Source organism: Gigantopelta aegis, chromosome 1 (genome assembly GCF_016097555.1).
Source record: "Gigantopelta aegis isolate Gae_Host chromosome 1, Gae_host_genome, whole genome shotgun sequence".
In the NCBI taxonomy this organism is placed as follows: Eukaryota; Metazoa; Mollusca; class Gastropoda; order Neomphalida; family Peltospiridae; genus Gigantopelta; species Gigantopelta aegis.
In genome coordinates this window covers 27,559,144-27,573,813 of record NC_054699.1, presented here as the reverse complement: position 1 = coordinate 27,573,813, position 14,670 = coordinate 27,559,144, and the positions used below count along the sequence as shown (strand labels likewise).

At 39.6% G+C, this 14,670-nt stretch overlaps 1 protein-coding gene across 1 annotated transcript in view; it reads left to right on the top strand.

Moving 5' to 3' along the window:
- Positions 1-11,894, top strand: part of LOC121373280 (tyrosine-protein kinase HTK16-like) — a 47,125-nt gene extending 35,231 nt beyond the window's left edge. Inside the window, exons 15-20 of the mRNA XM_041499854.1 lie at positions 943-1,025; positions 4,316-4,459; positions 7,068-7,253; positions 7,807-7,898; positions 9,145-9,271; positions 11,692-11,894. Of these exons, the coding sequence (XP_041355788.1) occupies positions 943-1,025; positions 4,316-4,459; positions 7,068-7,253; positions 7,807-7,898; positions 9,145-9,271; positions 11,692-11,880 (821 nt within the window). The 3' untranslated portion in view covers positions 11,881-11,894. The remainder of the gene's footprint in view (positions 1-942; positions 1,026-4,315; positions 4,460-7,067; positions 7,254-7,806; positions 7,899-9,144; positions 9,272-11,691) is intronic.
- The last annotated feature ends 2,776 nt before the right edge of the window (positions 11,895-14,670 follow it).

Here is a 14,670-nt window from a genome sequence, read left to right as displayed (position 1 = left end):
TATATTTTAGTCTGATTCTCTTCTTAAAATAAAGGATATTAGGACTGGTATGTATCTCTGCTCTTCCAGTTGTTCATTTCTGTCTACTCTTCCAGATGTTGATATCAGTCCAACCCCTGTAATTGCCCACAGCAATCGGCAATGCCATGGAGTTTTTAATTCCCCACAACACTTGTTTGCTTTGACATGGAAATTTTCTTAAAATTACAGTGGTTGCAGTCTACTCTTCCAGATATTGATTTCAGTCTGCTCTTCCAGATGTCGATTTCAGTCTACTCTTCCAGTTGTTGATTTCAGTATTCTCTTCAAATTGTTGGTTTCATTATTCTCTTCCAATTGTTGGTTTCAGTCCACTCTTCCAGTTAGGTTGTTGGTTTCTGTCTACTCTTCCAGTTGTTGATTTTAGTCTTGTCTTCCAGTTGTAATTTAGTCTACTCTTTCAGTAATTGTTTGTCTTCTCTTCCAGTTGTTAATTTAAGTCGATCTAAATGTAGTCTTCGAGTTCAGTTGGTTAATTCAGTCTACTCATCCAGTTGCTGAATTCAGTCTACTCATCCAGTTGTTGATTTCAGTCTACTCTTCAATTGGTTTCAGTCTTCTCTTCCAGTTGTTGATTTCAGTCTACTCTTCCAGTTGTTGATTTTAGTCTTCTCTTCTAGATGTTGATTTTAGTCTACTATTCCAGTGGTTGATTTTAGTCTGCTCTATTTGTTGGTTTTAGTCTGATTGGGTGCAGTCAGCCAGGAAGACACACTGTAACTGCTGTCAGTTAACAGGAATAATTAATGGTGTGTTTTTAAATTAATTATGAAATTACATGTATTTTATTTATTGGTAGAAGTTGGTGCTCTGAGAATGCATGTTTCTAACACCTAAGGCTTACATTTTTGTATATATACATGTATGTATCCCTTTAGGCTTACTTATTCATTTGTGTTGCAGGGAAAGAGCTTGGACAAGGCGAGTATGGGTCGGTGTTGAAGGGAACGTACACTGTTTCTAGAAGCTGGAAGCGTCAAGAAAAAGTAAACACCATTTTAATATCATGGGTTTGCCTATAGAACTTTATTCATGTAGCCATTAAAAAAACCCAAAAGTACTTTATTTATTTTCAGCTAATGTCAGCTGTTTAAACTATTTCCATAGTGGCTTAATTAGAAAGAAGAATGTGCAGTTGGCGCTGTCCTTAGTGAAATGACCGTCCTCAGCATGGTGTTGTGGTTAAGCCATTGGACATAAGGCTGGTAGGTACAGGGTTTGCAGCCCGGTACCGGCTCCCACCCAGAGCGAGTTTTAACGACTCAATGGGTGGGTGTAAGACCACTACACCCTATTCTCTCTCACTAACCACCAACAACTAACCCACTGTCCTGGGCAGACAGCCCAGATAGCTGAGATGTTTGCCCAGGACAGTGTACTTGAACTTTAATTGGATATAAGCACAAAAATAAGTTGAAATGAAATGAAAGTTGATGAACTGTCATATGACCTTTAGGGATGGGACGATTATTCAGTATTACCGAAAACTGCGGTTTTGGACTCACGGTTCGGTGCACCATTTCACAATTTGCGAACCGCAGTTCGTTTCCATTTAAAAAAAAAATGATATATGCATAAACGTTTCTGCACCTTGCTGGTAATACCAATGACCTGTAAAGTATTTCAGCCAATCACAGCATTCGATTCCCTTAAACCTGACATGTTTGCATAGGCGATAGGTGCCGTTCAGATCCTGCATACAACCAGCAACTTTCTTGCCGGGACCGTAAAAATTGTAACCTTCCAAAATAGGAACTGACCTCGGTGATTAATCCTCCAAGAGAATAAACATTTTAAGTATGTTTCATCCCAGTTGTCAAAATTGGAATAAGTAAAGATGTGTTAACTTCAAAAATTATAAAATGATGCATCTAAAGACAACTGAATTAAGAAAAAAAAATACAGGAGAGACTATCCCCGAACCCCTAGCATTCTCTCCCAGAAATTATTTTGCCAACCCTCTAACTCAAATCCTGGGGGACCCAACACGTTAACATCAGTGTTCGAGATTAACGGTATCCCGATATCCCGGGGATACAAGAAGTTAATTTTGGATACCAGACTTCAATAACCCAGTATCCCACCAGGATACCATATAATGTTTTTGGGTTTTTTAATCCTGCGTTTTTATTTTTTGCTGAAACAATGAAAGTAGTAATTTACTGGTGAAGTTAAGTAACAGTGTCGTCCAAGTTTGTTACAATGTTATTTATGAATTTCATTTAAGTGGGATACTAAATTCTCAGGTGGGATACCAGATTTTGAAATGTTAATATCCAAATGGGATACTGCCCCACATTTTTAATCTTGAACACTGAACATGGATGCAGTTTTTGTTTTCTAGTCAAGATATAATTTTATATTTACAATTATTTTACAAATGACCATTACAAATAAAATGTCTTGCTTTTAAAATAGTTTATAAAAATGTATGTATGATCATTGGTGTACTTGTACTACTTGTGAAAAGTATCGTCAATAAATCGAACCGTGGACCAAGAACCAAAAATTGAACCGAAAAAACCCAACCCCGAACTGTCCCATCCCTAGTGACCTTGCCCTTCATTTTTGTTAAATCACCTAAAAGTTTGTGATCATGTAGTTCTGCTCGCCAAGCTGAGGTTCAGGTAATTTTGTTGTCTCAATTTCATAAACTAGGTGAAATCACACCAATACGTTACTCTTCTGTAAAACGTGAAACATAGTATAGTGAGCAAAAGGTGAAATAAAGCCGATCTGTTAAAGAGACATACCCTATTTTTTAAACACTAAGACATATTTTTTACTATTAGAGCCCTTTTTTGATAACTGAAATCATACTTTACTTAGATTGTATTGTTTAGATTATCCATTTCCGTACATTCGAAGTGTTTTTGGTCATCCTGGTGTTTATATAATATCACAAAATGCATTTTTCATATTTTTAAAAACGCACGTGTGTCTGAGAAGTAACAGTTATGGAGTCGAGTTTTGCTCTATTTTTAGAGGGTATTTCACTGAATTGTAACTTTATCCAAATGTGTTACCCGTTTGTAGACTAACTAAACTTAGTGTTAATTTTCACGGGTTGAAACTAGGGTATGTCCCTTAAATGTTCCATAAAACATGAGGGTATAGCGCAGCAAGTAAAAGGTGAGACTATCGTATTGTGAGCAAAAGGTAATGCACTTGACACAAGTGAAACATAACAGTCATTTTCTTTTGCACTTCACAAATGTTAGACTATATAGTGATCACCAACCAAGTTTTGCATTTCACAAAATTCACCTAATAAAGGTGAGGCATTAGTCATAACGGAGTACTGCACTTCATGGAAGTGAGAGTTGCAGGATTCGAATTTTACAAGGGCAGTGTCTGCAAATTCTGTGGTTGCATGCCCTCCTTACTTGCTGTAAGGCCAATAAAATGTCATGGTACCGTACCTGGTTTGCCACCATGTCCTTACATTCCATGTAAATTTATAAAATTATCATATGATAAAAGGCTTCCATATCCAAGAAACTGCTAGAGCCCAAAGCACCAGGGTGAAATAATGTTTGTCTGAAAAAGCTGTAAGTTGCTTTCATGCCACTCTTTTGAGAAAAAAAAGTGTGTGTTGGTTCCCATGCATCCAAGTCACATTCATGCCCAAATTTATTTATGTTAATAAACTGGACGCAACACTTGCCATGTCCCCACCCACCCATTGTTAAGATGATGCTGTATACATTGTATATGTTTGCAGATAGAGGTTGCACTGCATGAAGATCTGTGCAGTGTGTCATTGTTAAACTGATGCTATATATATGTTTGCAGACAGAGGTTGCACTGAAGACATTTCACCCCGGGTCAGTACAGTGTGTCATTGCTAAACTGTTGCTATATACATGTTTGCAGATAGAGGTTGCACTGAAGATATTTCACCCCTGTACAGTGTGTTATTGCTAAACAGTTGCTGTATATATGTTTGCAGATAGATGTTGCGCTGAAGACGTTTCACCATGGGTCTGTACAGTGTGTCATTACTAAACTGTTGCTATATATATGTTTGCAGATAGATGTTGCGCTGAAGACGTTTCACTCCGGGTCTGTACAGTGTGTTATTGCTAAACTGTTGCTATATATATGTTTGCAGATAGATGTTGTGCTGAAGACGTTTCACCATGGGTCTGTACAGTGTGTCATTGCTAAACTGTTGCTATATATATGTTTGCAGATAGATGTTGCGCTGAAGACGTTTCACCCCGGGTCTGTACAGTGTGTTATTGCTAAACTGTTGCTATATATATGTTTGCAGATAGATGTTGCGCTGAAGACGTTTCACCCCGGGTCTGTACAAAACCCTGAAGACTTCCTCAAGGAAGCAGAGGCCATGCAAGGACTGGACCACCCGTGTATCACCAAACTGATCGGCGTTTGTCGCGATGAAAAACTCATGCTGGTAAATATCTTCTTTTCTTTTCTCTGTGCTCTTCAACATCTTTATGGTTCACAACAAGTTGACACATCTACATTCACAACACCCATATGCTTCACAACATCTTTACATTCACAAAATGTTTATGGTTCAATACATGTACCTTTACATTCACAACATCTTTATGGTTCACAACATTTTTATGATTCATGGCATCTTTATGGTTCACAACATCTTTACATTCACAACATCTGTATTGTTCACAACATCTGTATTGTTCACATATTTATAGTTACTATATATTTATGATTCAAATCATCTTTATCAGGGCCATAGCCAGGGTGACTTTTTTTTCAATATGCCTCCGGACCCCTGTAAGCAACTCAGGCATTTTGCCCTTAAACCCCTAAACCATAAGCATAAATGACCCCCCACCCCTCAAAATCCTGACTACGTGCCTGTTTATCCTTCACAACATCTTTACATTCACAACATCTTTGTATTCACAATGTCTTTATGGTTCACATTTTTTTCATTCTTAACATCTTTATGGTTCACAATATCTTTTATACTTCACAACATCTTTACATTCACAACATATTTATGGTATACAAGGGGAAAACACAGACACATTTAGTTCATAAGTTTGTCACCTGGGTGGAATTTCCTGAGTGTTGGCAGCTAGTGCATGGGTTTCCAGCCCAGTTGAACTGTTACCCACTGCTGTTCTTGGAGTCCAGTTTAAATGTTACCCACTGCTGTTCTTGGAGTCCAGTTTAAATGTTACCCACTGCTGTTCTTGGAGTCCAGTTTAAATGTTACCCACTCCTCTGCTTGGAGTCCAGTTTAAATGTTACCCACTGCTCTGCTTGGAGTCCAGTTTAAATGTTACCCACTGCTCTGCTTGGAGTCCAGTTTAAATGTTACCCACTGCTCTGCTTGGAGTCCAGTTTAAATGTTAACCACTGCTGTTTTTGGAGTCCAGTTTAAATGTTACCCACTGCTCTGCTTGGAGTCCAGTTTAAATGTTAACCACTGCTCTGCTTGGAGTCCAGTTTAAATGTTACCCACTGCTCTGCTTGGAGTCCAGTTTAAATGTTAACCACTGCTCTGCTTGGAGTCCAGTTTAAATGTTAACCACTGCTCTGCTTGGAGTCCAGTTTAAATGTTACCCACTGCTGTTCTTGGAGTCCAGTTTAAATGTTACCCACTGCTCTGCTTGGAGTCCAGTTTAAATGTTACCCATACTGCTGTTCTTGGAGTCCAGTTTAAATGTTACCCACTGCTGTTCTTGGAGTCCAGTTTAAATGTTACCCACTCCTCTGCTTGGAGTCCAGTTTAAATGTTACCCATTGCTCTGCTTGGAGTCCAGTTTAAATGTTACCCACTGCTCTGCTTGGAGTCCAGTTTAAATGTTACCCACTGCTGTTCTTGGAGTCCAGTTTAAATGTTACCCACTGCTGTTCTTGGAGTCCAGTTTAAATGTTACCCACTGCTCTGCTTGGAGTCCAGTTTAAATGTTACCCACTGCTCTGCTTGGAGTCCAGTTTAAATGTTACCCACTGCTCTGCTTGGAGTCCAGTTTAAATGTTACCCACTGCTCTGCTTGGAGTCCAGTTTAAATGTTAACCACTGCTCTGCTTGGAGTCCAGTTTAAATGTTACCCACTGCTGTTCTTGGAGTCCAGTTTAAATGTTACCCACTGCTCTGCTTGGAGTCCAGTTTAAATGTTAACCACTGCTCTGCTTGGAGTCCAGTTTAAATGTTACCCATACTGCTGTTCTTGGAGTCCAGTTTAAATGTTACCCACTGCTGTTCTTGGAGTCCAGTTTAAATGTTACCCACTGCTCTGCTTGGAGTCCAGTTTAAATGTTACCCACTGCTCTGCTTGGAGTCCAGTTTAAATGTTACCCACTGCTCTGCTTGGAGTCCAGTTTAAATGTTACCCACTGCTCTGCTTGGAGTCCAGTTTAAATGTTACCCACTGCTGTTCTTGGAGTCCAGTTTAAATGTTACCCACTGCTGTTCTTGGAGTCCAGTTTAAATGTTACCCACTGCTCTGCTTGGAGTCCAGTTTAAATGTTACCCACTGCTCTGCTTGGAGTCCAGTTTAAATGTTACCCACTGCTCTGCTTGGAGTCCAGTTTAAATGTTACCCACTGCTCTGCTTGGAGTCCAGTTTAAATGTTAACCACTGCTCTGCTTGGAGTCCAGTTTAAATGTTACCCACTGCTGTTCTTGGAGTCCAGTTGAAATGTTACCCACTGCTCTGCTTGGAGTCCAGTTTAAATGTTACCCACTGCTGTTCTTGGAGTCCAGTTTAAATGTTAACCACTGCTCTGCTTGGAGTCCAGTTTAAATGTTACCCACTGCTCTGCTTGGAGTCCAGTTTAAATGTTACCCACTGCTGTTCTTGGAGTCCAGTTTAAATGTTACCCACTGCTGTTCTTGGAGTCCAGTTTAAATGTTACCCACTGCTCTGCTTGGAGTCCAGTTTAAATGTTACCCACTGCTCTGCTTGGAGTCCAGTTTAAATGTTACCCACTGCTGTTCTTGGAGTCCAGTTTAAATGTTACCCACTGCTCTGCTTGGAGTCCAGTTTAAATGTTAACCACTGCTGTTCTTGCTGTAGGTGGAGGAGTATATAGCGCTGGGCTCGATGCTAGACTATCTGCTCGACTACGCGGAAGAAATCTCGGAGAACGACCTCAACCTGTGGGCTGCTCAGATCGCCAGCGGAATGGTCTACCTCGAGGAGAAACGCCTGGTGCACCGCGACCTGGCTGCAAGGAACATACTGCTCAAGTCGAAACAGCAGGTGCTAGTCTAAACATACTACTCAAGTCTTAACAGCAGGTTGTAGTCTAAATATAATGTTCGTCTAAACAGCAGGTGGTGGTGTAAACAGAAGGTGGTAGTCTAAACATACTGTTCAAGTCTAAACAACAGGTGATAGTCTAAACAGCAGGTGGTAGTCTAAACATGCTTCTTAAGTCTAAACAGGAGGTGGTAGTCTGAACATACTGCTAAAGTCTAAACAACATGTGGTAGTCTAAACAGAAGGTGATAGTATAAATAAAATGTGGTAGTCTAGACATCAGGTGGTAGTGTAAACAGAAGTTGGTAGTCTAAAGAAAAGGTGGTAGTCTACACACCAGGTGGTAGTCTAGACACCAGGTGGTAGTCTAAAGAGCAGGTGGTAGTCTACACAACAGGTTGTAGTATAAACAGAAGGTCGTAGTCTAAACAACATGTGGTAGTCTAAACAGAAGGTGGTAGTCTAAATAGTAGGGGTTTCTTTTAAATGATAAACTTGTTTAACATTTTTTGTTTATACAGAGGGTACATTATTTCCTGTTTTGTTTCACCAGGTGAAAATCAGTGACTTTGGTTTATCACGAGCTGTTGGAGTTGGGAGTGATTACTATAAAGCAACCCATGGAGGTCGATGGCCCATTAAGTGGTAAGATCATTTCCTTTAGATACTGGCCATGGTGATGTACATGTACAAGTAGTGATATCAGCCTTGGTGATGTAGTGATATCAGCCTTGGTGATGTAGTGATATCAGCCTTGGTGTTACGACCCGTATCCTATCCAGATTAAAACACATTGGTATGTTTCTAAATTTGGTGACTCAGTGATAACAATGTTAGTTTTGTTTAACAACACCACTAGAGCAAATTGATTTATTAATCATCGGCTATTGGATGTCAAAAATTTGGTAATTCTGACATATAGTCTTAGAGAGGAAACCTGCTACATTTTTCCATTAGTAACAAGGGATCTTTTATATGTACCATCCTGCAGACTGAATAGCACATACGATTGCCTTTGATATACCAGTCATGATGAACTGGCTGGAACGAGAAATAGCCCAATGAGATTTGGTGAGTCAATGGTAATAAATGACCAAAAACCACCAACAATTATGTGAGCTCTTGGATGCATTATAAGCTTGCAGCAAGGTTGTAAAAAGGTTCCAAATACTAGCTTAAACTGAACAAGCTTGTGGGAAGCTAGTTGCAAGCTTGCGGGAAGCTCGTCACAAGCATGCGGGAAGCTAGTCGCAAGCTTGCGGGAAGCTCGTAGCAAGCATGCGGGTAGCTCATCGCAAGCTTGCCGCAAGGTTGTAAAAAGGTTCCAAATACTAGCTTAAACTGAACAAGCTTGTGGGAAGCTAGTTGCAAGCTTGCGGGAAGCTCGTCACAAGCATGCGGGAAGCTAGTCGCAAGCTTGCGGGAAGCTCGTAGCAAGCATGCGGGTAGCTCATCGCAAGCTTGCCGCAAGGTTGTAAAAAGGTTCTAAATACTAGCTTAAACCGAACAAGCTTGCAGGAAGCTTGTTGCAAGCGTGCGGGAAGCTCGTCGCAAGCTTGCAGGAAGCTAGTCGCAAGCTTGCGGGAAGCTCGTCGCAAGCGTGTGGGAAGCTAGTCGCAAGCTTGTGGGAAGCTCGTAGCAAGCTTGCAGGAAGCTTGTCGCAAGGTTGTAAAAAGGTTCCAAATACTAGCTCGAAACGCGGTAGTTACTACCGTGTAAAATATGCTTGTACAACCTTGTCGCAAGGTAGTTACCAGCTCTTTATTAAGCTTGCGATTTTTGTTTGGGTAATCCAAGATTAGATGAAGAAACAAATAATAACATGAACCCCACCCCATAAAACTAACGTCGTCTATAAAGAAAATTAAAACTAAAATGTTTGGCTTTCTAGGTATGCACCAGAAAGTGTCAACTATGGACAGTTTTCCCATGCTAGCGATGTCTGGAGTTACGGAGTCACTCTGTGGGAAATGTTTTCTCTCGGCATGCCACCATATGGAGACATGAAAGGAATTGAAGTAAGAGTTACTCTTATAGTAGGCTAAAATTATGCAAATATGAAATATAAGTAAGATAAATGTTATTTGTTCGAACAGTACACACTGCCAGTATAAAATATTTTTTTATTAGAACAATATACACACTCAGTTTGACAGATTTATTGATTAGAACAATACACACTCAATATGACAGATTTATTGATTAGAACAATACACACTCAATATGACAGATTTATTGATTAGAACAATATACACACTCAATATGACAGATTTATTGATTAGAACAATATACACACTCAATATGACAGATTTATTGATTAGAACAATATACACACTCAATATGACAGATTTATTGATTAGAACAATACACACTCAATATGACAGATTTATTGATTAGAACAATATACACTGTCGGTATAAAAGATTTCTTTATTAGAACAATATACACACTCAATATGACAGATTTATTGATTAGAACAATATACACTGTCGGTATAAAAGATTTCTTTATTAGAACAATATACACACTCAATATGACAGATTTTATTAGCAGAGTTTCTGCGAGAGGGTTACAGTGGGTATAATTACTTAACCTAAAATCTTGAAAATTAATTGATATATGTTAATTTGATAAGATAGTAGTAGGCGTATCCATTTTCATTTTTTTTTAAACCCATAACTACCTAGAAGAGGCACTTACAGTCCATTTTCTTTTTATTAGGTACCCTCAAAAGCCAGTTAATAAGAAAGATAACCTTTATTTATTGAAACAATACACATTGTCAATACGAAAGGTTCTTTTATTAGAACAATACAAGCATTATTTATTTTATCAATCTACCAGTTATTTAATGTGTCGTCCTAACCTTCCCTCCATCATTCAAATATCTGCCAATACCTCTGTAAGTCAAAGTGTGGCAGCTAGACAATTGTGACAGTCAAAAGTGAACAATCGGACCACAGTTGACAGTGACAGAAAAGCAGGCATCATATTCTGCCAAAACGGAATGGTGAATGCAAAATAAATGACCAATTCCACTAGTCAAAACTAAACATTAAAACTGACTTACTGATACAAAGAGTCCCCGAGACTGCAGCATAAACTGGAATATTATATATATATATATATAGACAGACAGACAGACAGAGAGACAGAGAGAGAGAGAGACAGTGACAGAGACAGAGACAGAGACAGATTATATATATATATATATATATATATATATATATATATATATATATATATATATATATATATATATATATATATATTATTCCCCCCTCTGTTAATTATGTTGTATTACAGGTGATCCACTAGTCAAAACTATATATTAAACCTGACTTACTAATACAAAGAATGTCAGTGACTGCATCATAAACCAGAATTTAAATATATATATATACAGTGGACTCTGTCTAAACCGGATTCTGTGTAATCCAGATCTCTGCGTAAACCGGTCCATTTCTAAAGTCCCGTCCAGCTACCGTTTATCTCTTAGATATAAATCTCTGCCTAATCCGTACTGTGTCTACTCCGGACTCCGGATCAAAAATCAAGAACGAAAGAACCGTTCATGCATTAATTACCTCTGTCTACACCGGATTGGGATTTGACTGAACGACGGGCTGCTTAATTAGTTGAACAATGATCGTCAGTTGCCAAATTGCCAAATCAGGACGCCAAATACAAAATGTAATCGCACACGTGTGAAGTTTACTCTTATTGCGGTAGGTCGTTAGATCAATCGGATTAATATTAGTGTGTGTGTTGATACCTAACTGATTACACACTTGTCAACCTAACGCATGTATAAATAGGTGCGAATCGCTCGTATATTTTGTGTTATCTTATTTCATTTATAATGCGGAACGACCCCAAAAACGGCAACGTATCGAACTTTCGTTAGAAACTAAAGTCAAATTAATACAAGAATTTGATTCAAATCCGCAGTCAAAATATGGGATCAAATGTCATTGTCGATTATTCAAGAACCATAACTCTGGGTGAAACTCTGTCTAAACCGGACTATTTCGACGGTACGAAGTGAGTCCGGTTTAGACAGAGTCCACTGTATACACATGTATATATATATATATATATATATATATATATATATATATATATATATATACATATTCCCTACAGTTAATTATGTTGTTTTACAGGTGATCCACTAGTCAAAACTGTATATATTAAACCTGACTTACTAATACAAAGAATCTCAGTGACTGCATCATAAACCAGAATTTGTATATATATATATCTATATATATATATATCTATATATATATATATATCTATATATCTATCTATCTATCTATCTATCTATCTATCTATCTATCTATCTATCTATCTATCTATCTATCTATATATATATATATATATAGATACATTGTATATATATATATTCCCCGTTGTTAATTATGTTGTTTTACAGGTAATCCAGTTCATTGAAAGAGGGAAGCGTTTGTCAAAGCCTGAGAAGTGTCCTGACCAGGTGTATGAGAAGATGTTGGAATGCTGGTCAATGAAACCCGAATGTCGACCAACATTTAATGACTTGAATGTCCATTTTAAAGATCCAGTCTATGCATCGATACACTCTCTGATATTTGTCAAGCGCTGAATGATAATCATTGTGAAGTCCATACCCAGAGCGAGAACACAGACATTCTTTAGATCTTTAGGTACCAGTGACCAGGGCTTGTGGTTTGGTCACTTCCCTCTCCCCTCAACTGCTAGATCATATGATTATATTTTTTCTTACAATGCTAAAACGATAAAAAAGTAACCTTTCAGCCAAACATTCACTTAAAACATTGTTAACTTCTGTCTTCACCAGGATGGCTGAGTGACCACTGACACTTCCCTCTCCCACACTCCCCTGGACAACTGAGTGACCACTGACACTTCCCTCCACACTTCCCTGGACAGCTGAGTGACCACTGACACTTCCCACCACACTCCTCTGGACAGCTGAGTGACCACTAACACTTCCCTCCACACTTCCCTCCACACTTCCCTGGACAGCTGAGTGACCACTGACACTTCCCTCCACACTCCCCTGGACAACTGAGTGACCACTGACACTTCCCTTCACACTCCCCTGGACAACTGAGTGACCACTGACACTTCCCTCCACACTCCCCTGGACAACTGAGTGACCACTGACACTTCCCTTCACACTCCTCTGGACAGCTGAGTGACCACTGACACGTCCCTCCACACTCCCCTGGACAGCTGAGTGACCACTGACACTTCCCTCCACACTCCCCTGGACAGCTGAGTGACCACTGACACTTCCCTTCACACTCCCCTGGACAGCTGAGTGACCACTGACACTTCCCTCCACACTCCCCTGGACAGCTGAGTGACCACTGACACTTCCCTTCACACTCCTCTGGACAGCTGAGTGACCACTGACACGTCCCTCCACACTCCCCTGGACAGCTGAGTGACCACTGACACTTCCCTCCACACTCCCCTGGACAGCTGAGTGACCACTGACACTTCCCTCCACACTCCCCTGGACAGCTGAGTGACCACTGACACTTCCCGTCACACTCCCCTGGACAGCTGAGTGACCACTGACACTTCCCGTCACACTCCCCTGGACAGCTGAGTGACCACTGACACATCCCGTCACACTCCCCTGGACAGCTGACCACTGACACATCCCGTCACACTCCCCTGGACAGCTGAGTGACCACTGACACATCCCGTCACACTCCCCTGGACAGCTGAGTGACCACTGACACTTCCCTCCACACTCCCCTGGACAGCTGAGTGACCACTGACACTTCCCTCCACACTCCCCTGGACAGCTGAGTGACCACTGACACTTCCCTCCACACTCCCCTGGACAGCTGAGTGACCACTGACACTTCCCTTCACACTCCTCTGGACAGCTGAGTGACCACTGACACTTCCCTTCACACTCCCCTGGACAGCTGAGTGACCACTGACACTTCCCTTCACACTCCCCTGGACAGCTGAGTGACCACTGACACTTCCCTTCACACTCCCCTGGACAGCTGAGTGACCACTGACACTTCCCTTCACACTCCCCTGGACAGCTGAGTGACCACTGACACTTCCCTCCACACTCCCCTGGACAGCTGAGTGACCACTGACACATCCCTCCACACTCCGCTGGACAGCTGAGTGACCACTGACACTTCCCTTCACACTCCCCTGGACAGCTGAGTGACCACTGACACTTCCCTCCACACTCCCCTGGACAACTGAGTGACCACTGACACTTCCCTTCACACTCCTCCGGACAACTGAGTGACCACTGACACTTCCCTCCACACTCCTCTGGACAACTGAGTGACCACTGACACTTCCCTCCACACTTCCCTCGACAACTTTATTGACAAGGACAGTGGATGAATCAAGAAAACAACGACAATATAATACATGTATACATATTGATACTACATGTACCTTTTCCATTCACAAATTTTTGTTTCGTAGCAAAATCATGAAAACCTAAGGACACGAAAACTGTAGTAGGATGTTGCATTTAATTCAGTGTTTTAATAACAGGATATTGCTTTGAATTCATTGTTTTAATAATGGGATAAAGCAATTAATTGACTGCTTTAATAACTGGATATTGCTTTGAATTTAAATGTACTAATAGCATGATATTACATGTACTTTGATTACAATGTTTTAATAATTTGATATCACATTAAATTCCCTGTTTCAACAGTAGAATATTGCATTTAATTTAGATTTTTAGTAATAGGATATACTATTTTAAATGAAGTGTTTTAAAGATAGGATTTTACATAAAATTAATTATTTCCGTAATGTTCTGTGTATTGCCTATCGTGTAAAGCTACCCTTGAGGACTGTCTGATAATACAGGATATATATATATATATATATATGTGTGTGTAGATATATATATATATGTAGACACACACACACACATGTATATATATTATATTACTGTTTCACTCTCTCAGGGATAAAAAAAAAGACGTGGGTAACAAAAAATGCTAATTTCATACAGTCTACATAATATAACAAAATCAAGTAAATAATGTGACATCAATATTTATTTTTAAATCAACTATTTTAACAATATTTTATTGGGAAATCACAATAAAAACTAATTATTAGCAGTCAACTTACCAGGTACAGCCAGGGTTAGGTGATAAATGTAACCAGGAAGATAGTGGGATATCTGGTGTGTTGGGCAACATACAGGACATTATGGAAATAATACAACATTATGTCAAATTTGGTGTTTGAATAATTTGTTAATCACATTGAAGTTATTGTTTTACGACACATCCAGTTCAGTGTTTTAATAAGATATCACATCTGATTCGATTTTTTTATAAGATATCATATCTGATTCAATGTTTTAATGAGATATCATATTTGATTCAATGTTTTA